This window comes from Anopheles bellator, chromosome 1 (genome assembly GCF_943735745.2).
Source record: "Anopheles bellator chromosome 1, idAnoBellAS_SP24_06.2, whole genome shotgun sequence".
Classification (NCBI taxonomy): domain Eukaryota; kingdom Metazoa; phylum Arthropoda; class Insecta; order Diptera; family Culicidae; genus Anopheles; species Anopheles bellator.
The window spans coordinates 3,270,085-3,292,705 of record NC_071285.1 but is presented as its reverse complement, the minus strand read 5'-3'; the positions used below and the strand labels follow the sequence as shown (position 1 = coordinate 3,292,705).

At 47.8% G+C, this 22,621-nt stretch overlaps 1 protein-coding gene and 3 non-coding genes across 4 annotated transcripts; 2 read left to right on the top strand and 2 right to left on the bottom strand.

The window, feature by feature from the left end:
* Positions 1-6,152: 6,152 nt before the first annotated feature.
* LOC131206652 (uncharacterized) lies at positions 6,153-20,143 on the top strand. Its single transcript, XM_058199309.1, has 10 exons — positions 6,153-6,273; positions 7,182-8,907; positions 8,982-9,163; positions 9,227-11,849; positions 11,923-12,057; positions 13,571-13,633; positions 14,789-16,995; positions 17,070-17,187; positions 17,254-17,854; positions 17,920-20,143. Exons 1-10 carry the CDS (start codon positions 6,239-6,241, stop codon positions 18,645-18,647), a joined length of 8,418 nt encoding a protein of 2,805 aa, XP_058055292.1. The 5' UTR covers positions 6,153-6,238; the 3' UTR covers positions 18,648-20,143.
* Positions 20,144-20,388: 245 nt separating this feature from the next.
* LOC131206760 (U1 spliceosomal RNA) lies at positions 20,389-20,552 on the bottom strand. Its single transcript, XR_009156816.1, has one exon. It is a non-coding gene; the product is annotated as a U1 spliceosomal RNA (small nuclear RNA).
* Positions 20,553-21,405: 853 nt separating this feature from the next.
* On the top strand, positions 21,406-21,569 carry LOC131206759 (U1 spliceosomal RNA). The gene has a single exon (XR_009156815.1). It is a non-coding gene; the product is annotated as a U1 spliceosomal RNA (small nuclear RNA).
* Positions 21,570-22,143: 574 nt separating this feature from the next.
* LOC131206753 (U4 spliceosomal RNA) lies at positions 22,144-22,284 on the bottom strand. Its single transcript, XR_009156809.1, has one exon. It is a non-coding gene; the product is annotated as a U4 spliceosomal RNA (small nuclear RNA).
* Positions 22,285-22,621: the final 337 nt, after the last annotated feature.

The following is a 22,621-nucleotide window of genomic DNA, read 5'->3' as shown; positions in this document are numbered from 1 at the left end:
GACAGTAGCTCCAAATGGTTCTTCTTTCCATTAGGTTATTGTGTCAAGCAAAGCAAACTATTGTTCGGTGATGGAGAAATTGTGAGAGGATCGCTTGCGAGATTGCCGGAGCCCGTGGCTACACAATGCCTACGCCCATCTGATTCATGCTGTTTGATTCATTGCTTGATATGTCCAACCAGAACGAGTCACCCAACGGGAATCGACTGTTACATTTCCCCATACCGTCGCTGGGCCCACACGTTAATTTTGGCCGGTCAGTTTATTTATTGACGACCACTCATTCGCGGTCTATTAAAGCTAATGAAAGTTAGAATGACTGAATGACTCAACGCTACTTCAGATTAGTGTGTTTCTTTATGCAGAGCATGACCATCGCTCGCTAGCCGGTTCGTCTATTGGAAATGTTTCGGAACATCGGGACGGATGCAAATTTCAAGCTGGCAACTGAACAGCAACAATGAATGCAAACCAAACACATAGGCATTAGATGGACATCTTAGAGGCTGCGTCGCAACGTTGAAAATTGAAAGGTTCATGCTGGCTTTGCACATTACAGCTACGTTCATTTCTATTGCTCTCTCCACTATTACTTTATCTCATATATATCTCTTTTTCGGTCTCTCGCGCTCTCTCTCTCTCTCTCTTTCTTTTTTCGCCGTTAAAGGACAACCCATCCAACTCGGAGACTACCGGCTCAGATATTCGCATATGTTAGGGCAGAGAAAATTCATCGCAGTGGTTATTTTTGCCGGTCGCTTTATTATTCTTAACGATTGTCGAGCAACTGTGACGTCGAAAGAGGGCGTAATGTGTTATTTCGCAGTCGAAAAAATGTCTCACCACGTCACAACGCAAACGTTGCCAATTTACTGTCCGCCAGAGATCGTCTCGTGGAACAAAGATGTTTATCCTCTGCATCTTTTTCAAGTTATCTTGCAGAAGATGCATAGATAAAGATTAGCTACGATTAACCCAGTTATCGGTATACATGCATTGGAAACGCTGTTGCACAACACAAAAACTTATTGGGCGTTCTTTGCCCCAAATTTGCTTCCTTCCGGATAAAATCGTAAGAAAAAATATTTGATTGTCCCCCACCCTGTTCTTATTCCGTACGGCGAATGTGTCATGTTGATGCAATGAGGGAAAGCGAAAGAAATGCCAACAAAGTCCCCGAAATAGGAAATGGCCGCACCCATACACGTTCGATGCTGGTGCAAGTGCTAGCCTGCATATTGTTTTTACAGTTATCCGTCGGGCGTTTTTCAGACAGGCGTAGCCGAGTTAAAAATAATGTTTACATATCGTATGGAACCATAGCCAATCGTCCGCGAAATGCAATCTCACAAATCCCCTAGTGCGTCGTCGGTCGACTTTTTCTCTGTTTCGATGAATATCTTCTAATCGATCATAATACGGCAGCGTTCACGTTCCTTTTGAGCATGTTTGGGGGCAGCAAGGAGAAAAAAAGGGTCGCATGCTCGCAACGTGTTGCAGTGGGCCATCTTCTCCTACACGCGTGCTGATAATACTTTGTATACCTGGTTCTATATTTGTTGCTTCACGGCAACAAAGTCTACATAGCCCTGTTGCCATAGCGATGGAAACGTTCTCTTCTAAAGCAGCAAATTTGAATAGTGGAAGATAAGAGTTTTTTCACTGCGCCAGAATATTCATCAGAACGGCTCTACATTACAGGCTCTGCACGGATCCGATCGTGGCCAAGTCGTGGCCGAAATGCGCAAACCGTCATCGTATCCTCCATAGTGGATTGTTGGTGTCGGATCGTTGTTACACCCTGCTGAGCACGAGTGCACGACTGTGTTTGTGAGGAACAAAGTGGTTCCTCATGTGAACTCCCGTGCTCGGCGGAATCATCAGCTTAGTTCCACGCCACAACAAATGTTATCTACGGAAGTCACAGAAGAAACATAACGGAAGTTACAATCCAGTACCGTCCAATCGGTTCATGGACAACCTTCAAGATGCTTTCCCTGCATAATGGCACTTGTTTGTCTCGTTATGGCTCCGCATTCGGCCAAAGGCATAGAATCTTCCGCAAAATAGTGTTTAGTGTGGCACTTGTCGTAGGTAAAACAACAAACGAAACCCACAATCAGCAGGAGCGATACATAAGTAAACCATGCTTCCTCTCTCGTCCGGCATGTCATGGTCAACTCGCAGCACCCGGTGCCGGCGCCAATCGACAACATAACATCAACACGAGCAGCGACCGACGAAACGGTCGAAAACACACCCATACATCTAAACCGAGGCGCGCACATTGCTCAACTACTGACCTGTTGCCTCCGCGCGCGCGTATGCATTCCTCTAACGTCGATCAGCTCTCGCGGCCTCTTGAACCTCATAATGTTTGGCGGTCGGGGCGCCGTTACCATTGCTCTACTGCGTATTAAAAATGCTATAAGAATAAAAAAGAAACAGGAGTAATGATACAGTCGACGGGGGGCCGTAAACCAGCCAAAATGAGGGAGCATCGGTGGGGTTATACGCGCCGCAGATAGTAGTCGAGTGTCTCAAGGCGGTTCACCGCACTGAAAAATGAAACGATTTGCGGTGTGTGGTCGCGATTTTTTGTCGCCATTCGGCGGAGAAGATGCTAGCGATCGCGCGGATCGCCCTAACCGTACGTCACGAAATATTTCGTTCTAACTGATCATTCATCTTTTATTTTTCGTGTATGATCGTCAGATAGAAAGGGTTGTGTACTATAGAATCCTCTCGAAATATTGTCCCTTCACTCTGTGGCTGTTCCTCACTCAATCATACTCCCTCTTTGGCATTTATATTGGTCTTCAAAATTAGGCCGATTCCATCCATTCTTGCAGCTCCTCGATCACAATTCGATTGAAATAGTGGAGTGGCAATTCGGTTCTGGGGTGCTCACTAGTTCAAGTAACGGATTCGGATCGGACGTTGAAACTAAACCGCAATACGGGCGCCCTCGCATGGGCACTTGGTTCCGCTTATGAGCATCGTCTTTAAAGTTACTCGTGCTGCACCGATCTTTTCGAGGTTCATTCAGGGGGTTGTCGAATGCGAGATCCGCTACAGTGAACACTTCGCATTAAAGAAACATTTCCTAGTCTTTGAAACCACTTCATGAAACCAATTCTATATAATCAAAGTGTCGTAACTTTCCTAAATGTTTCTTCTGTATTCAACTTCTTTTGCCGATTTCATGCTGCCCCGACTCTCGGCCAAATGCACTCTCTGTCGCAATGGGATATGACTGTCGAAACAGCTCTCGTTATCATTTCCGTAATCGATAACAGCAAATTTTGCAACATTATGGCACTGTAGCCAATACTCGCATTAAATCCGTCAGCCAGGACTGAGGCAGACGGACCAAATGTTGCACAAATCTTCCGTTAAGCAGAACAAATAAGTGTCGTTGCAAAACAAGTGTAATCCGATCGTTAGAATGGACAAGAAATTTAAAACACGTGTACGTATCCAAGCGTAATTAGAAACGCCGTACCGTGTCGAACCGTGCACCGGTAACACTGCACGTGTTTATTAGTATTTCCTTCCCCATTGTAGCTGACTCGTAGTCTGGCGACTCCTTGCCCAACCCGAGGCTGGCGGGTTAGAAACGGGTTAGAGTCAAAATCCGCTTTGGCACAGCGAATCGTGTGAAACAATTTAAAGTTGTGTCCAAAGGCATCAATTGAATCAGTAATGGCACATCTTTAAGAAATAAATAGAATACGTTTGACCAAATTAGTTGTCTTGATGGATAGCTACATGACCTTGCCCGTCCCAATTTATGGTGCCGCTTGAAATGATTGCAACACTTGGAAGACACTAGCCTTCCTACGCATTTCCTCTGTCTTTGTCGTTGGCTTTGTTAGTGAGGTTCCGTAGTTTGGACGTTGCTTTAATCGCTACTGCGCCATACACATCGTAATTTTAATGGAAAATGAAATCGATTTAGCCTGTTTTGTGAATGAAATCGTTGAAGAACTAACCGACTTTACTGCATTGTCTTTTCAGGTTGACATAAGTTGCACGAGGGACTTGTTTTTGCTGTTTCACAGCATGGTAGTCTACAAGCCGCAACTATGAGTGTAGATGTCACCGAGTGCCGCCTCCGACCAACTGTGAACTAACACTATGGTGTACCGAACCATTTTAACGAATCGCTCAGCAGCATTGGCGATGATACAAAACGATTGAAGAACGGCACATACACAACGGAACAACCAACGTGAAGTGAACGAGACGAGTCAAAGGATTGCGAAGGATCGAAGAACATAATGCTCTTACCATCGGCCAACAGCGAAGCATACTAGCAAAATCCCCAATAGTCAGAAGAACTATTCATTTGCAACGAGCGAAAACTTGTCAAGTCCCTCACTCATCAGCGGCTGTGAACACATCATACTCAGAACACATTGCTCGTAATTTCCAAATTTTCTACTTATTCAACCCTATCCCTCTTTCTTTTGGGTATCATTTACGTACGGCTAACATCAGTTTCTCGCTAAGCATTTTTCGTGTGTATTTGTTTGTTTTGTTTCTGTCTATTAAGCCAATTACGTTCTTTTATACGAATCTTCTAATACTGAAGGTTATCTAATAGTGCGTTAGATTCAGTGTTGCGGGAAGACATACTGCGCCTGATCAATACAGTTAGATGTTGATCGACTCTCCAGCATCAGGGACCTTTTTTCTCTCTGTGTGATGACACCACACGAAGAGAGGCCCACTAAACGACAGCATCACGGAAGCGTACCAACTACAGCTTCTATCGGACGGGCCAACAAAGACGGCAAATCAAGAAACATACGTCAGTATTGCATGACAATTGTTTGCTGTGCCGCCACTAAAACTATCCTAGAGGGAAGCAACCCTTTTCTCGAAGGCTGGAAGTTTCCGGCAAGATTTGCGGCGTGATTTGCTAAAGAAGATGCTTGTTGAAAGAATGCAAATAAATTCGAAGCAGATTTTGCATTGTGTGGTTACTGCCCTGAAGTAAGGCGACAAACTTAGCGAAACTGTGGCACCACCATGCAGCTCACAGATGGTCCTTTGGTTGAAGATATATCGCTTAAAATTAACGAACAAAATTAAGAAAGGAGCTTAAAAAGTTATATACACAATATAGAGGTATTTACACACAAGTTGATCAAAAGTACACCGTGCGATGCGCGGGATTGCAAAGTGAAGCTAAAACCGTTAGGAGCCTCGAACATCGATCACATTGTTTGATGCCACGTGCGTAACGAACGTATTTGAAATCTTATTTACACGATTTGAAGCACGGGAAAATTCGGTGGAACTGAAATTTATCGCATTGCTCCGCCACTGTCGTTAATCTTCAAACTTCAGTTTCATAACAACGGTTGCAAACATTGTACTTAAGCGTGGAATAATAACCCACCAACAAATATTTTATCAGTTTTTCAATTAAATATTCCCGCTGAACCCATCGCTTGAATATCGTATACTAAATAGCCAAATTTGAGCATGCTGGTAGAATTTACAGTAGCTTCTTCCATACTTTAGGGTATAGTGTATTGTTTTCTTCTTCTCGAGTTAGAAATAGAAGCAAAACGCGTTTTGAGATCTGTTTATATGTTAATAGCTAACGTGTGTTTAATCAAGCGTCAATAGTCAACCCGTGTTAGCGTTATTTGTTTCTGTCCTGTCCTATTGAAGTTTCCTATTTCCAGGGCTAATTTTCAGGATTTTGATTTCATTGCCCTGTAGCTTAGATCGTTAGTCGTTTTTTTTAATAATTTTTTTTTTCAGTTCAACTTTTATGATTTAATTTATGTATGCTTTTGCTATCTAAACTAAAATTCCCAAAGAAAAAATATCCTACAACTCATCCTAGTCCTGACGAATGCTTAGAAAGATAGTAAAGATGCTTTGGAGGATTTTGTAAAATTCGGATAGCAGAATAGACAAAAAGAGTCGTACGTTGTCTTTAAAAGCGCACGTATTCGCCGTTCACTAGTCGGCTGAGCAAGAGGACAACAGACAAATCACATGCCTACTAAGTTCTAGTGTTGCGAATATAAATGTTCTTGGACCGGCTGAAACCAACAGTCATCTTGAAGGCTGTACGAATTTTCTAAAGACACACTTCCAAGTCAACAACGGTGCCGATCGGGCCACCATCATCAAAAGCCAGTAGTCAGCAGCGTTTGCCGCGGTAACATCTAGTACCTTAGAGAAGAGAGTATGTTGCAATAATGCCGTACAAATGGGAGCATCAAAAAGATCATGTTTTGGAAGAAGGTAAGGTATGGCAATGCCAAGATATATCAACTCAGAACACTGTTCCCTCGTTTGTTGGTCACAATTTTTGAATAAGTTTTGTTTCACAAAAAGGTAGCCAAAAACCAACGTGAGACCCCTCGCCATAGGCCGCTTTTTATGAAAACTGGAATGTTGTTTTGGGTTTTATGGCACAGCTTTAACTGCTGGATGGTTTTTTGTGGTCTGAAAAAGATGCCCGTGGATGGGCGCCCGTGTCTTAAAGATACAAAGAAAACAACAACAAAATACACTATTTGGGCACAACTTTGACAGAATTTTTTTGTTTGACCAACTGCAAACATAGTAGCCATACCTTAAAATCGCAGTTTGTCGGTAACATTTTCCGCTTCAAAAAATCATTATAAACCGATACTAGATTGTGCCAGTTTTTCAATGGTTTTTGAAATCGATTCGTTTCGTTTTGATTCGTGCCCAGAAAAGTGAAAGGACGCGTCTCCACGATGGTCCATCATTTGATGTCAATACTCCATAGCGCAAGTGAGTGCACCTTTTTTGTGGTGCCCGTTTTTTTCTTCTCTGTTTCTGGTTCGTAAAACCTTGCGAAGTTCTACTATCGCATCGGGCATACCTCCTGGCTGTTACTGCCCGATGTGCGGAATGCGTACAGCAGTCTTTGGAGAACGGTTGAAGCACGTTCACGTTTGTCCTGCAAACGAGCTACCGTTTCTGTAACCCCACGTTATTCTCGGGATCGTTAAAATGTGCACCGTTTTTCGCAGTTTGTGGGAGTTGCTCCCCAAACTGCACTTGCACATGAACGGCTGCACATGCTTAAGGTGTGTGTACGTGTTGTTGGGTTATCCGTTCTCGTGACTAACTGTTCGAATTTGGACGCGAATTAACTTCCCTTTTCTGTCTTGTTTCAGCAATTCGGTCCAAGCACCTGTAAACAACAGTAGCAATCAAGACGTACAGCAGAGTACGAGAACCAACAGCCAACAGATCAGCTATCGCACAAGAAGGTTGCGCTCTGCTAGTCAATCGACATCGACGTCCAATTTGAACAGTATCAATAACAACGGTAGTGGAAGTGGCGGTGGTAGCAGCAACGTTGCCGGAAGCTCCTGCACTGGTGGTGGTAATATAGTATCGCCAGCCTACAGCAGTGGCCACAACAGTAACTTTTTCAACAACAACACTATCACGTATAACCACAACAACTGCAGCACATTGCGGCACCAACGGCATCATCATCAGCAGCAGCAGCATCACCACCATATTAATAATACACGGTCGAGTACTTCCGGTACAAGCTCAACGGCAGTCACGACGGGGGCTTTAATTTCAAGAGTGTTTGATCACAGCAACAGCAGTGGTACCGCCGGCAGCCTCACTACTACCAACGCCACTTCAGCTATAACGCCGGCCTCTGGAACGGAAGGAGCCATTACTGTCGCAAGCACTGCAACCATTGCCACCGCTGGAGGCAGCAGACCCGGAAGTCAACATCGGCGTGCGTCGCCCGGCGATAAAAAATCGCAGACACAGAGCAAAAACGATGATAAAATGGATGAGAGAAAACAATCGCAACATAAAACCACGGGGAAGCAGCAACACCCTCGCGATCAGCAGCGCGATACAACGCCGACCAGTAGAAAGAATCGGAAAGAAGCTGAACCGTCTGCCATTGAATCGTCACCAAAGAAACGTAACCTGTCGCAGCAACGTCGATCGATGACTGCTGCCAGTGTCCAGCAAGCAGCACAAGTGGCGCAAGTTGCGCAGAAATTAGCTATGGAAGAAGTGTCACAATCAACAGCCTCCACCACCACCGTCACGATGGAAGATCCTGTAGGCGAGTGCGAAACAGAGCATTCGGCTTGCGTGGAAGATAAGGGCATAATCGAAGATCATGATCCTCAATCGGCCATCATTACGTCGCCTACGAAGGAGAGTGGCGAAGAAGTTGCACTAGATGCGTCATCAACCGAGAAGAAGACCGACATCGAAGCCATTAGCGGCAAGGAAGAGATGGACACCAAAGAGGCACGTAGATCACAGGCCCTTACCAATGATTCCGGGATTGATGGCGAGCAGCAGACGGAGACCCTTTCCAACCATCACTTGGAGGAAAATGGTGCGTTTGACCAGGGGCCGGCGGATGAAAATGCCATCGCAGAGGACGGAGCAGAGGTGCAGGAGCGACGAAAGCACGATGACGGCAGCTCGTGCGAGACGGACGGGTCACAAAATCGCACCATTTTGCGCTTCGTCCGCAAAAGCCTCGAGAATACCGGCATGTCGGTGATGTATTCGAAAAACTTTATCGAAAATGAAACGATCGAGACGGAGTACCCTCGGAATTTAGATGACAACATCGAAATACTGAGCCGGGAGGCCGAAAATCTGGCTATGCAGTTTAAACCATCCGAGGAAAAGTTGGTGCAGTATGGGCCAATCTTTGATCTGGAGAAGTTCGAAGAGCAACGCAAGCAGCAGAAAAAGGAAGACGACGAGGACGAAGCGATAGGCATCTCACCGTGTGGACGCTTCCTGAAGTACGACAAGGAGGTTGGCAGGGGATCCTTCAAAACCGTGTACCGTGGCCTGGACACGCAGACTGGTGTGGCCGTGGCTTGGTGTGAGTTGCTGGTAGGTATCGAGCAGACTTGGTTTTGGTTCACATCCTTCCTTCATTGCTTTGTCCTCTGTTTGTCCTTCTGCAGGAGAAAAAGGTGAACCGTGTGGAACGGGCTCGGTTTCGGGAAGAGGCGGAAATGCTGAAAAAGCTACAGCATCCAAACATTGTGCGATTTTACAACTACTGGGAATCGGCGCCGACAGCGGGCAATAAAAAGAAAAACATTGTACTGGTCACCGAGCTGATGCTGTCCGGCACGTTAAAATCGTGAGTGTCGATCCCGTGTTCCGGCTGGTGCTTACGCTTGTAACGTCCGCTTTTCTGTTTCAGTTATTTGCGACGATTTAAGAAAATTAATCCCAAAGTACTGAAATCCTGGTGCCGGCAGATTTTGAAGGGATTGCATTTCCTGCACTCGCGCACACCGCCAATCATTCATCGTGATCTGAAATGTGATAATATTTTTATAACCGGAACGACAGGGAGTGTTAAGATAGGTGATCTAGGGTTAGCCACGTTAAAGAACCGCAGCTTCGCAAAGTCGGTCATTGGCACGCCGGAGTTTATGGCCCCGGAAATGTACGAGGAGCACTATGACGAGGCGGTCGATGTGTACGCTTTCGGTATGTGTATGCTGGAGATGGCCACTTCTGAGTATCCCTACAACGAGTGCAATACGCCAGCGCAGATCTACAAAAAGGTTACGTCCGGCGTGAAACCGCAAAGTCTGGAGAAGGTGGAGAATCCGGAGGTCCGCGAGATCATCGAACGCTGCATTCACGACAAGAAAGAAGGGCGTCCGACGTGCAAGGAGCTGCTGAATTTTGAATTTTTCTGCGAAGACATCGGCATTCGGTTGGAACCGATGTCGAAGGAATCGTTTCTGGCGAACCCTGACAATGTGAGGATGGAGTTTCGATTGCGCATCATGGACCCGAAGAAGCGTGTCAACAAGCACAAGGAAAACGAGGCAATTCAGTTCGATTTCGATATTCGAGTGGACGATGCGGACGAAATTGCCAACGAAATGTACAAGTCTGGCATTCTGATGGAAGACGACTCGAAGACGGTTGCCAAAATCCTCAAGGTGCAGATTCAGACGCTCCTGAAGGAGCGCGAAGAACGCGCCCGGCAGTTGCAAGTGGAACAGGAAAAGGAAGCACTGCAGAAGCAAGCGTTTCTGGCGCAGCAACTCTATATGCAGCAGCAGCTGCAGCAGCAAATGGAGAACGATCTGCAGGTGACCGAGCTTCAGGTACCGCAGTTCCCGAACCAGCAGGCTGCCGTTCCGGCGAGCGCTCAACAACCACCGCAATCGCAACCGCAACCGCAACCGCACCCACAGCAGCAGCAGCAGGTTCCACAGGCATACTACCAACCTGCATCGCTTCCCGCATCCCAAGCACAGCAAATCATATACCAACAACAAATATCGGCACCGGTGGGTAATGAACAGCTACAAGCGGGCTACCACCAGCCACAACCACAGCAAATAGCGGGACAGTACGTCATGGGCCAACAGATTCCCCTGCAACAACCCCAACAGCAGCAGCAGCAGCAATCACAGCAGCAACAGTTCCTTAATCAAATGGCTGCAGCTCCACAACAGCAACAAAACTTCTTACAACAACAAGTATTTCTTGATGGACAACAGCAACAGTATCTGCAGTCGATTCAGCAGCTTCAGCAGCAGCTGCAACAGCAACAACAAAATCAACCTACTCAAGGTCAATCGCAAGGAACGAACGTGCAGTACATGAACCAGATCGGGACTCAGCAGCAACTGGTGCACCAGTTTTTCCAGCTGCAGCAACAACACTTTGCGATGATGCAACAACAGCAACATCAACAACAAGCAGAACTGCAAGAGCAGATTGCTACACTTGAGCAACAATTGCAGGGTATTATACCCATACATAATCAAATTCAGGCCATGCAGCAACAACAGCTGCAGCAGCAGCAGCAGCAGCAGCAACAACAGCAGCAGCAGCAGCAGCAGCAGCAGCAACAGCAACAGCAACAGCAGCAGCAACAAATTTATGTGCAGCAACAACCCCAGCCGCAAGTGAATTTAATGCAGGGACAATCCCTGCAAGCTGCATCGTCGCAACCAATGTACATGCCTGCGCAGCACAATAATTCCGATCCTTTGATACAACTGCACCAGTCGATGCCCGCACCCCAACCGCAACCAGGATCTTCTTTGACCATGCCTCATCAGCAACCACAACCAGTCGCCACGCCACTTCCTCAATCCCAGCCGGCTTTGCAGCAGCAACCGTTCGTTAAGCAACAAACGCCACCGATGGTGCTACCAGCACACCATCTCCAATCCACCCCGCAGCCTACACAAACCACTCAGACAACGCAGACAATGCCGATGCAGGTGGGGTCGCAGGCTTCCCCGGGCACCCTGGCATCCCAGCAACCTACTGCAGTCCAACCGGTGACCCAAGTGCCACAAGAAGTTATGTCCGTAAGCAACTCCATCGCGATGGCGCTTTCGAATGAGAGCATTCAACTTCAGCAGCAACCGCAACAACAATCGCAACAACAACCGCAACCGCAGCCGCAGCCAATACAAGACGCCCAACAGCAGCCGCCTCCGATAGCTACCGTAATGAATCCGTCGATTCCGGCCATCGGAAACGGATCTTTGGCAGCAAGTACGGCGGCAGCTCCATCAACGATCGCAACGCCGAACCAGGCAACAGCACAGCAGGATCAGGCAACTCCCGTTGCCGTTCCGTCCGCACAGACCGCCCTTCCGAAGCGGCTCACAAATGAAATGAAGAAGCGGCGTAACCATCGTTCAACCGAGCGCAGTCCGAAGCTACACGTGCTCGGCTACGAAAACAACATCATTGAGTGCGAGATGGAAAACCGCCCGAAAACGATCAAATTCAAGTTCGACCCGAATAACGTAAACCCGGTCGAGGTGGCGCAGGATCTTGTAAGTAGGACGTGCCCGCTGGGCTGGTGTGTGATGCTGAACGTTTTATCTGGACACCACTCCTTTGTTGCAGGTCTCGAAAGATCTTCTCAGCGAGTCACAAACAATGATATTTATCGAAATGGTGCGCGACATACAGCGACAGTTGAAAGAAAACCCGAACCAGCTGCCAGTCGCATCGCAGTGCTACCGGCGGTCAACGGAAAAGGTAGGCAAACAAGCCGGGCGGAGTGTGTCCATTATGATTTAATGCCATACCATGCCTCAATTAAAGTCGTATTATTTGTGTGTATATGTGTGTAATTTGACAATGGGGGCTGGTCGCCAACACACTCGCAACAAGGAGGGCGCTACTTGGCAGCACCGGGAGTTTGATCCGTGATTTGAGCAATGCAAACGAAACTAAACACATTTTGCCAAGCTCTTATGTTCCCGTTTCTGTATGTTTTTTTTTCTATATTGAGCCATCAGCTGTTGTCGTACCTACCTCCCTAGGCCCTAGTGCTACACGCGAGCGCACGAGCTTTATTGCTGGTCCGTTTTTATTTTCCTTATTCGGCACATGCCATGTACGAAAAAGCAATCCACTGGGCGTGTGTACGTGCATTTCGTTGTTTTTCATTCGCTACACTAAACAAAATTAGGCTGACAATGGTTTATTGGTTGGTGTGTATGGTTTAATTCACCGTTTCATTATGTCTAAGCACGATTTTGACAGATCACTTCTCTCTCCACATGACGTTAAAAGTATCAATTTCGACAGCTTCTTTTAGTACACACTTTAACTTAAAAAATGGTGTATCATACACACAGATTTCCTTGAGCTTTTGAGAAAATGGCAATGGTTTGGCAAGCCATTTGCGAGTGTGGCATGCATTCCGAACCGTTCGTGACCACGGAGACGATAAAAGCCGAAATTTACATCCGCGAATGTCTGAATCGACGCTTTTCATCGAAACTTTTTAGGCACTTACCAAGGCATACTTGAGAAAACATGTAAAGCCAACCAACACCATTGAAATATTCGAAAAAGATTGAGAGAAAACTGAAAAGAAAATTGAGTTTACTTCAAATTTGAATTTTTGGCGTTCATTTAAAATCGTGCTTAGACATAATGAAACGGTCCATATTTCAGAAACACGCTTTTGGACATACATTTTTGTTGCTGTGAAGGTTGCGACACTCAAAATGGCTTACGGTTAGCTACAAGCTGGCCTCAATGGGCAAGAATATATGGTCCATGCACAATGAAGCACAGAACTGTACAGAACAATGTGCGGCGGATTATGGAAAGTCGCCTTTTCTTATTTTCCAATTTATTTTACTGACTGCCCACCGCCGTGCCGTATTCCAATCGTTTTGTTCCACACCTTCCAACCTGCGTTCTTATGCACACATTCACACACAAATATGGACTGTGCCAGAAAGCATAAATGATTTTGACCCAACAGTTACCACAATGCGCGCCAATGATTACATGTTCCGCCAAACAATGATACCGTTTTATATCGCTCTTTATTCTCGTTCTCTCGTCAAAAAAAAACATAAAAAACAATCAAACATGAAACCATGCGCACACCAACACACAAAATATGTCCCACGCAAACAAACACACGCACATGCACTCTATACATGGGGACAACGCCGCCGCATACCTCTTCCAAACAACGTTCTCTAACCAAATATGTAACTGTAAATTTCCGCAACGAATCCGCCACCAGGTGCGCCACGCGTCTCTAACACGTCAACGTTCGAACTTTAAAACACACCAGAGACACAGATCTGTAAGTGAAGGATAATGAACTATTTTACCTACTTTTGCCTATCTCTCCTGTTTTAATATAAATTCCCTATTTTTGCCACCACCACCAACCCGGCTAATTCCGTTTTCTCGTCGTGTTGCCACCGTCCCCAAAAACCCACTCGCTCCTTGTTTCCTTGTTCGTGCTACGATTTGGTTATTTATTTTTCTTTATTGTGCTCATGCTCCGTGTTATGTGTTAAATTCTTTTTCACCATTATGGAACCAGTCAGCTGCCCGGTAATAGAGTGGATCAGTGGACAGTGGATCAAGTCCTAGGTTTTTCTTTAATTCCCAACTATAATTTGCCGTGATCTATACGAGCCATCCGATCCGACCTTCCGCTGTCTGAATTGTTGCCCTTTGTTTTGTAACTAACCAATCGATACGCCGTGTGCCGTTTTTTCCTGCCAGTGCTGTTTCGCTTTGTTGTTGTTCCTCGTCGTTTTTGTACGTTTGTAATGCTTCAGCTTCAAATGTTAGTTGCTTCTTGCATCGTTTTTGGTTTAGTAGATTGTTGACGTTTTCGCCAGTCGTCGGACACCCTCCTTTTCTTCACTGTCTAAGTACCCGTGGCCTGTTTTCCTGTTTGTTGTGCAATTTAAATTGGTTTTAGTATAGGATCCCTATCGATAGCCTCTTGTTAGAGAAAGGATCAGCGGAAGCACATGATGAGGTGACCGTGCTTAGTAAATAGTAGAATTTTTTCTAAATTTTTAATTATTATTTGTTACGTTACTTCACATTACTCCCTTTGTTAATTTTGATCACTAATCGGCACTATTTTACTTAGGCGACGTTTGCGTGATATCGGTACTTGGTGTTTTTAACAGAGAAATCGAATGAACACAGGAAAAACGAATCTTTTCCAGTCTTGTCAGGGCTTCCATCTTATATTACATTTAAAAAAACGTCTTGTGTGTGCTCAGTGTGTTTGCTTTGTTACTTTCCCGTGTTACCGTAGAACATTGACGAGTTCTCGTAATCGATTATCGACAATAACAAAATAGTTTGATGTAATTAGTAAGTTCCGAGAAAGATTAACGCAAAGGAACTGAGAAACGTACGATTCGCTAACCGTTTTCTTTCGCCATACTCGCCTTTCCACTCGCTCTGGGCCGATGGGGTTGATCTGCAGCGTGATGAGACATCAACAACAGCAGCGAACTTTACGCACATCTTCGACCCAACCATCATCGATCGGCAAGCCCTGGCTACGGGCGTGTCGAGTACGACCACGTCGTCCACATCTTCCTCACCATTGTCCCAGCAGCAGCCATCGTCCGCAATCAGCACATTGCAGACGAATGGCGAAGTCGGACCACCGTCAGGAGGAGTGCCCACCAATGCCACGGAAAATGCCGATAATGCGCCATCGCTCTCGGAAGCAACCATTCAAAGCTACGAATGCAACGACGCGGACACAGGCGATGAGCTGCTGGCCACCGTCACGGGCGTTTCGACCATGGTGGACGACGGTACGAACGACAACAACAGTAGCTGTGATGAAAACTCTCGCAAAGCCAGCACGGTCAGCACAGAGTATACTTCGCACGAGAATACGCCGGAAAACACGATCACCTCCGGAAACAATATGAACCTGTTGCAGCAGCATCTACACTTTGGTCCGGAACAGGATCAGGGTGTAGGCTGCGGCAGCATCGAGCAACAGCCGGAAACTACGACCGGGCAACTGGGGCCCGACGATCAACAGCTTCGTCAATCAGGTGTTTCTACTACAGTGCCATCAGCAGCAAGTGGCAGCGACGAAGCGAGTCAGCCTGTCTGCCCCACGGACCCACTTGTGGAAACTTCTAGTCAAAGTACACATGAACCGATGGCCGACGCGAACACACGGGAACAGCTAAATCTCGGCGATGGCTCGATGGAAACGAAATCGGACACGGTAGCAACGGAGCAGAGCAAAACACCCGTAACCCCGCTGTTGAAGGAACGTAAAATGTCCCGCTTCTCGGTGACGCCCGTTGTACTGCCCGTCACCTTGGCTGAAGAGCAGCAGCAGAATGAAGTAGTGTCGGTGGTGGACTCTCCAAAGCCTCCCCCGGCTGACGCCGGCTTAGTAGAGACGTTGAACCAAGAGGCAGCAACCACGACGGACACTGCCGATTCTGTCCTCCAACCGATGGACCTCCAGCAACAGCAATTAGTGCAGGCAAATGCCCTCAATGATTCCCTTCTTGTGCAGCAACAGCAACTGAATGAAGCCCTTCTTCAACAACAGCAAGCCAATGCGTACAATGAGGCCTTACTTCAGCAACAACAGTATCTTCAACAACACACGATCGATGTGGCTTTCCAGCAGCAACAGTATCAACAAGAGCTGGCGATACAACAGGCCCTGCTGCAGCAGCAGCACCTGCAATTTCAGCAACAGCAGGCCCCTGGTCTGACCATGATGGCGGCCAGCGAAGCCGTCGCACAAGCTGAGTATGACCTTCAACAACAGTACTATCAACAGCAGCAACAATTTCAACAGCAGCAGCAATACCAACAGCATTTGCAACAACACGCCCAGCAGCAGCAGCAGCAGCAACTGTTACTACAACAGCAGCAGCAACAGCAACCGTTACAATTCCCTCAACCAAACGCTGCCAACCCTCCGCCCGGCAGTGGTTTCATGTCCGCCCAGACATCCATCGATCAAGGGTCACGTGATTCACTGCCAAGCCGTATGCCGGAAACGTTAGAGCAACTCAAAATCGGGCTCGAAAGTATAACGCACGTGCACGTAAACACAAACAAATCGAGTGCTAGCGGTGGAGGTTCCGCAAGTCTCTCATCGCAGGCCAGCGCCACGGCGTTATCCGCAATGGTTTCGCCACATCCATCGCAGTATCCGATGCAGCCAGGAATGGGCGAAGCGCTGCAGCAGCAGCAGCAGCCACCGCAGCAGGTTGTGTTTTATCAATCTCAAGAATACATCATATCGGATCCGACGAGCGGTGGCGGAGTTCCGGCGGAGCAGCTAATGGAACAAAACCGACCACAAGAATACGTGGTCGAAGGGGCAACCTATGCAGCGGTGGTGGCAGGGGACTTCCAAACGCAGGCAATTCAGCAACAGCAACAGCAACAGTCTACCGTTGGTGGAGTACAACCGACGTACGCATCGAGGCGCACTTCGGCAGAACTTTCTGCTACGGTAATGACCGATGGCATCGAACCTGTTGTTGATCTACCGGGGGCCGATGCACCGCCACTGCAACCGAATACGAACACTGGTAGTGGCAACGGCAGCGACGCTGGTACGCCAAATGCAATAACGCAGCCCCGGGAGCAGGACAAGCGGCTTTCAAACCAAGGCAGTGTTGATCGCATCGATAGGTATGTTTTCGCATTGTGTTCTTCACGTAACTTTCACTGATCGCTAACTGATCTCTCTATTGTTTGGCCAATAGCTCCGGAGCACACGCGTCGCTTACTGGTTTGCAGCTTAAACTATCGCAACTGTCGGTTAGCGCAGATTCGTCCAAACCGCTCACTGCAATCGTAGATCCACAGTCGCTGCACGTACAGGTAAGTGGTGGGCTGACGCGGGAATGCTTAGCATGTACTTTATGTTCATTTCCTTTCCATTAACAGCCCAGGCATCAGCTCGCGGTCGCCACTAGTCCCTCGGTCGAACAGCAAACGGAACCCAAGTTTCCGAACGATGCTAAACCGTTGATACGCAAAGTGTCCCGGTTTCAGGTGCAAACCGTTCAAGAATCTCCTCGTGCAACAGAACCACTCCCGGAAGCTTCTTCGCAACCACAGCAAGGAAGTGTTGCTGCGGTCAGCAACAACAGCGGTGAACCTCAACTAGCTGCATTGGCACAACCAATCGTTGACACTCAGCATCGTGCGGCTTACTCTTCACCGACGGATGAAAAGTCTTGCCAAACGTTTCCGGGGCCGCAGTTAGCAACTGGCATAACGGCTGGTGGTGGTGGGGGGTTGGTTTGTGAAGTACCCACCACCAACGACCTGGAAGCCAAGCTAAACCAGGTCATCCCAAAGACACCGAACCTAGAACTGGCAGCGCCAAGCTTTAACATCACCACCCCTATTCAGCAAACCCAAACAATTCAGCAGCAACTACCGCCCCAAACACAGCCGGCGTACGGTTTGCCGTCGGTTCCGGTGCAGCACATGCCGCAGACTCAGCTGCCGAATCCAATTCCTATGCCAGTCAATGCTAACAGTAAGTAAAGCATGTGCAGCTGAAGCGATTGCGGATGTCGAATGAATCGTTAATCCCATTCACAGATGGATCGCAGCTTCCGATGGATGGGGGATCGGCCGTGTATGGTACGCTACCCACACAGCAGCAGCCGCCACAGCCCAACACACAAGCGCCTCAGCAACCCCTACCGGAACCATCGTTCAACAACGCGGACATTGGGCAGAACTTGGTTGCTATTCAGAATCATCTATGCGCGCTCCAGCTGATGTCCAGTGCTCGGCAGCAACTGCAGCTGCTGCTGCAGCGGCAGCACATTGAGCACGAGGAACTAAAACTACGCCATTTTCTCGAACTGGAGAAGTTTCTCAAGCAGCAGAAAGAAGAAATGAAACCGCCAGCAGCTGTTCCTGCTCCTGCTGCCGCCGCCGCAGCCGCTGCCACGGTGCCTGCGCCACAGCAAATGATCTCCACACCACCGCAAATTGCTCCCACAGCCAGTCAGCACGCATCGTCTCTTTCCTGCTCCATTCTGGCGAATGGCAGCATGATCACAGAATTGTCCTCTCCTACGATACCTCCAAATCGAGGAATGGGCTTCGACATGAGCTCCGTTGGACCACCAGTAGCTGGCGGGGTTTCGTCGTACGGCAGCTACACCAGTAGCGCAACGGAAACCGATCAGGAAGTTGCGAATCTGACCGCGGCCGCTAGTATGGAAGCGATGGTGATAATACAGCAGCAACAGCAGCAGCAGCAGCAGCAGCAGCAGCAGCAGCTTCAGCAGCACCAACAGTATCACCAACAGCAGTAATTACAAGGTGTGTTGATGGACTCTATCTTCTTCGCGTGTATATATTTTGTTAACAACCAGAGGAAGCAGTCCGCCGCACGCGCCTTTGTCGTGCCAGCGATGTAGGATGTTTCCATTTGGCCGTTTCAACTAATGATGTAATATCCACAGTAACCTGATGACACCTAAGGATGATGTCAGCTTTTGTAGTTTTGTGGGTTGATGCAATCTGCGGACTCTCCATCGAGCAACGATCTCATTCCACATGTTCCACAATCGGCCGGTAGTCTTCAGAGGTTGAGCGACAACCTTATGCCAAGAGCACCTTATGATCCACAGCATCCTTGTGAACCACCTTGACCACACCATCCTTCCGGGAGCGTATCCTGCACAGAAACCATAGTTTGAAGCCGTCGGCAGTGAAGGGTGTGATGTTTAAAAACCGAAATGCGCGCCCAAACGGCACCAATACTATACCGGGTCGAGTATCGATACTCTTGAACGGCTAAAAGGGACGGAAGGAGCCAAATAAAACGAAAACAGAGGAAAAGAGCAAACGGAAACTAAATGTTGACCCCTTAGCAAAGGGAATAGTCGAACACGTATATAAATTTCACATATATGAGCATATGTTTTAACGTATACTATAACGCTAGAGTAGCTTTGCTGCGGATTGGCCTTTACAACTCACGGCTAACGTTCCATTCTTACGACAGGCGCCCGCCACGGCCCCGTCGCTCGCAGTACACAGTAAAGTATGCGCATAGGGAAAGGCTAGCTGTCGCGTAGAAAAGACTGGTGTGTATGTGCGTGCGAGTTTGTATGTATGCGTGCGTGCGTGAGTGTGCTATTACCAAAATTCAAGAACGCGCACCAATGGCCGTTTATCACAAAACACAATACCCCCCCCAGAGATACTCGTCGCTGTGTTGCACATTCTAGTAATGTGCGCGGACGGAGGCTTTTGGATCGCTTCGTCGCATGTTCTGGTTCTTTTTAAATCTGCTCCCTCAGCCTGGTAAGGAATTCAGGAACACGAAATATTGGTTAGAGCGAGCTCTCCAGTCGGTCCCCGTCACACGTGCGTTCTATTTGAGAAGTAGCTGTGAATTAATCACCTCGATTTTCGTAGAAACGAATCAATCGCAAAACAACATGAGCAGAAAGGGCGTCCTGGCCGCGACAGAAAGACAGATTGACGATGAATCGCCCCGAATGATGGTAAGCCGCTTGTTATGACGATCCTTGTTAACGGAGCAAACTAAACGTGATTTGACAGCGTTGTATTGTGACGAGACGGAAAATAAAGATAGTAACCGATGAGAGCTGTTGCGGACAGCGACGCGGCAAGAGTACGGCGTCGTGTGATGCTGGCAATTGAACAATAGGATCGAATAGACCGCGAAATGCGCTGTGGCTGGGCGGCCAAAAGTCCAAAACTGATAAGGTGGCATTCAAATTTATTGTGTATTATATTCTATTCGATACTATTAAGATATTAAATATCTATTCGAAAAACTGCAACTTAACGAGCCAGTTTAGTTTTATCATCAGAGCGTTTGCTTTCATTTGTTTGTTAAACTCCCCGCAATGACGGTCAACTTGCAGCTGGGCATTCCAGTCAGAAAGGACGACCCGGATCGAATTCGAAAGGCACGCGTTGGGCATGCTATGCAGAACACCAACCATCACATGGATATCTTCCTCCGTATGTGGTGGCATGCCACCTCTACAGGTCGACGATTATTTTGCTGCGTTAAGTTCGGGATGTGCGCGGACGCACTTCCCGGCTACCAAAAATTGCGCATACGAGTTATCCACATGAGGGATAATCGCAGGGGTCAACCCAACCGAAGTGCAATGGAAGAGCCTCGCCCTGGGGGAACCGCCTTTGTGATCACGGTAACCCCTATGCCAGGTAAGTATGCTTTTTCGCCGGCTCGCTCTGCCGGCCCATCGGCCCGCAGCATGTTGGTGTAGCGATTTTTAGCGAAGCATGAATACAGTTTTTTGGATTTTATGCACCTTTCCAATGCAAAACGTGTCGATTTTTCCCACTCACTTTGTGGCGCACGAGAACATGTTCCAAAAGGTGTATTTGTTCGAGCCTTTCCTTTCGCGCGGTATCGAATTTAGCTCATTTTTCACATATGGTTTCAGACGACGCTTGGTTTGCCGGCCTCATTTGCACGGACCGAGTGTGCGTTTGCTGCACGTCACTTTGCGTTCAGTTCGCGTGATCGAAAACTGGACGAGCCAGTGACTGTTGTAGGGATCCGGAGAGTTGTAGAAAAATTACAATTAATTGTATTACCGAAACTGTTTCCTTTTTAACAATTATCAATTGTTTCAATTTTTATAATAATGTTCTGTAAATGTTGCGATGGGAGGACGGACAGTAAAAATGAATTATGATTCGGTGATTAAATTTAGGAATGAAACTTTTCATCCCATCATTGGAGTTGCAACTTTTCACCAAACGATTGTGATGATGCCAAATGACAGCCAAAGCCAGGATGGGAATCGACCAAAACACAACTTTACTCGGCTTTACGTGATTGTTTTAGAAACGAATTGGCGAAATACGGAGGCGTATTGGGAATGGTTATCAGCTCGCTAGGAAGGCCAATCAACGTACGAACCGGGATACTGGCCAGAATAATGTTTTCCAAAGCGTTGCTTTTCGGAAAATGAGAAAACTGTATTCATGCTTCGCTAAAAATCGCTACACCAACATGCTGCGGGCCGATGGGCCGGCAGAGCGAGCCGGCGAAAAAGCATACTTACCTGGCATAGGGGTTACCGTGATCACAAAGGCGGTTCCCCCAGGGCGAGGCTCTTCCATTGCACTTCGGTTGGGTTGACCCCTGCGATTATCCCTCATGTGGATAACTCGTATGCGCAATTTTTGGTAGCCGGGAAGTGCGTCCGCGCACATCCCGAACTTAACTCAGCAAAAGAAGCGTTGGAACTATGGCCACAAGCGGTCGGAATGTTCTGCGGGTGCAGAATAACTCTGTGCCGGTATGCCCCGTGTGCCCAAAGCGAACGAAGGCACGAAAGGGACAGCAACGTCGAACCACTCGCTCTCTCGCGTCCTGTCTTGAAGGGCAGAGCGACTGCGATGGCAACAGCGGCAAACTCGCGAGATGCAGAGTCCCGGGGTGCGTGCCCTCTGTCTGTCGCTCTATAAGCAGTCAATTGAAGGCAATTATCTCACGGTTATTGATTTAATTGAATGCCGGGCCGGATCGGTTCATCTACCGGTGAAGGCGCCGGCATGCACGGGTCAAGGCTTGTTGTCGTCGTGACAAACAGCGTCGGGAAGTGCCGCCCGTCGATACGGTAATTCAATCAATAAATTCGTGTTGCGTGCCCAGAGACCGGAGAAGTTAACTGGTTTATTAACCCCCGCCCCGACGAGCAAAAGTGCGATTCCGTGTCGCCGGCTCGAAGAGCAGAATGTCCTCGTTCCCGCATCCCTTCTTCGCCTGCCGTCTTGTCGTGAGATTAGGCGCCTCTTTCGAAGCTTGCAAAAATTGCCATAGCGGACGGTATTTCACGTCCCCAAGGCGGGGTATTGGTATTAGTTTTCAACTAGCAATAATCGCACCTCGGTTGTACCTCATTGGTTACGATATCGCCACTGCGCAAAGCTGCCATTTCGCCGCCGCCCGGCAGCACCAGACCGATTCGGGTCACGTTCGGTTGGTGATTCATAACACAATCTCGCCGTTTCTGCTCATTATGTAGCTTGCCTCGGCAATCGTATGGCACCCGGCGTAACTCCAGCACAGTGCGAGGACTCTCCTATTGGTCCTGCGAAGCCCCTTTTTCCATCCGGTCGCGAGTTTTTACCCATTTTCGGAACGTGTTTTCGTTTTTCCCTCGGCAAAACATTCTACGCGTCAAGCGTCCTCACGCAGTGTCAATGAAGAGACGCCAAACGCGTTTCGTTTTCCGAACAGAACACTACAAAGTCGGGTTCGCAGAAA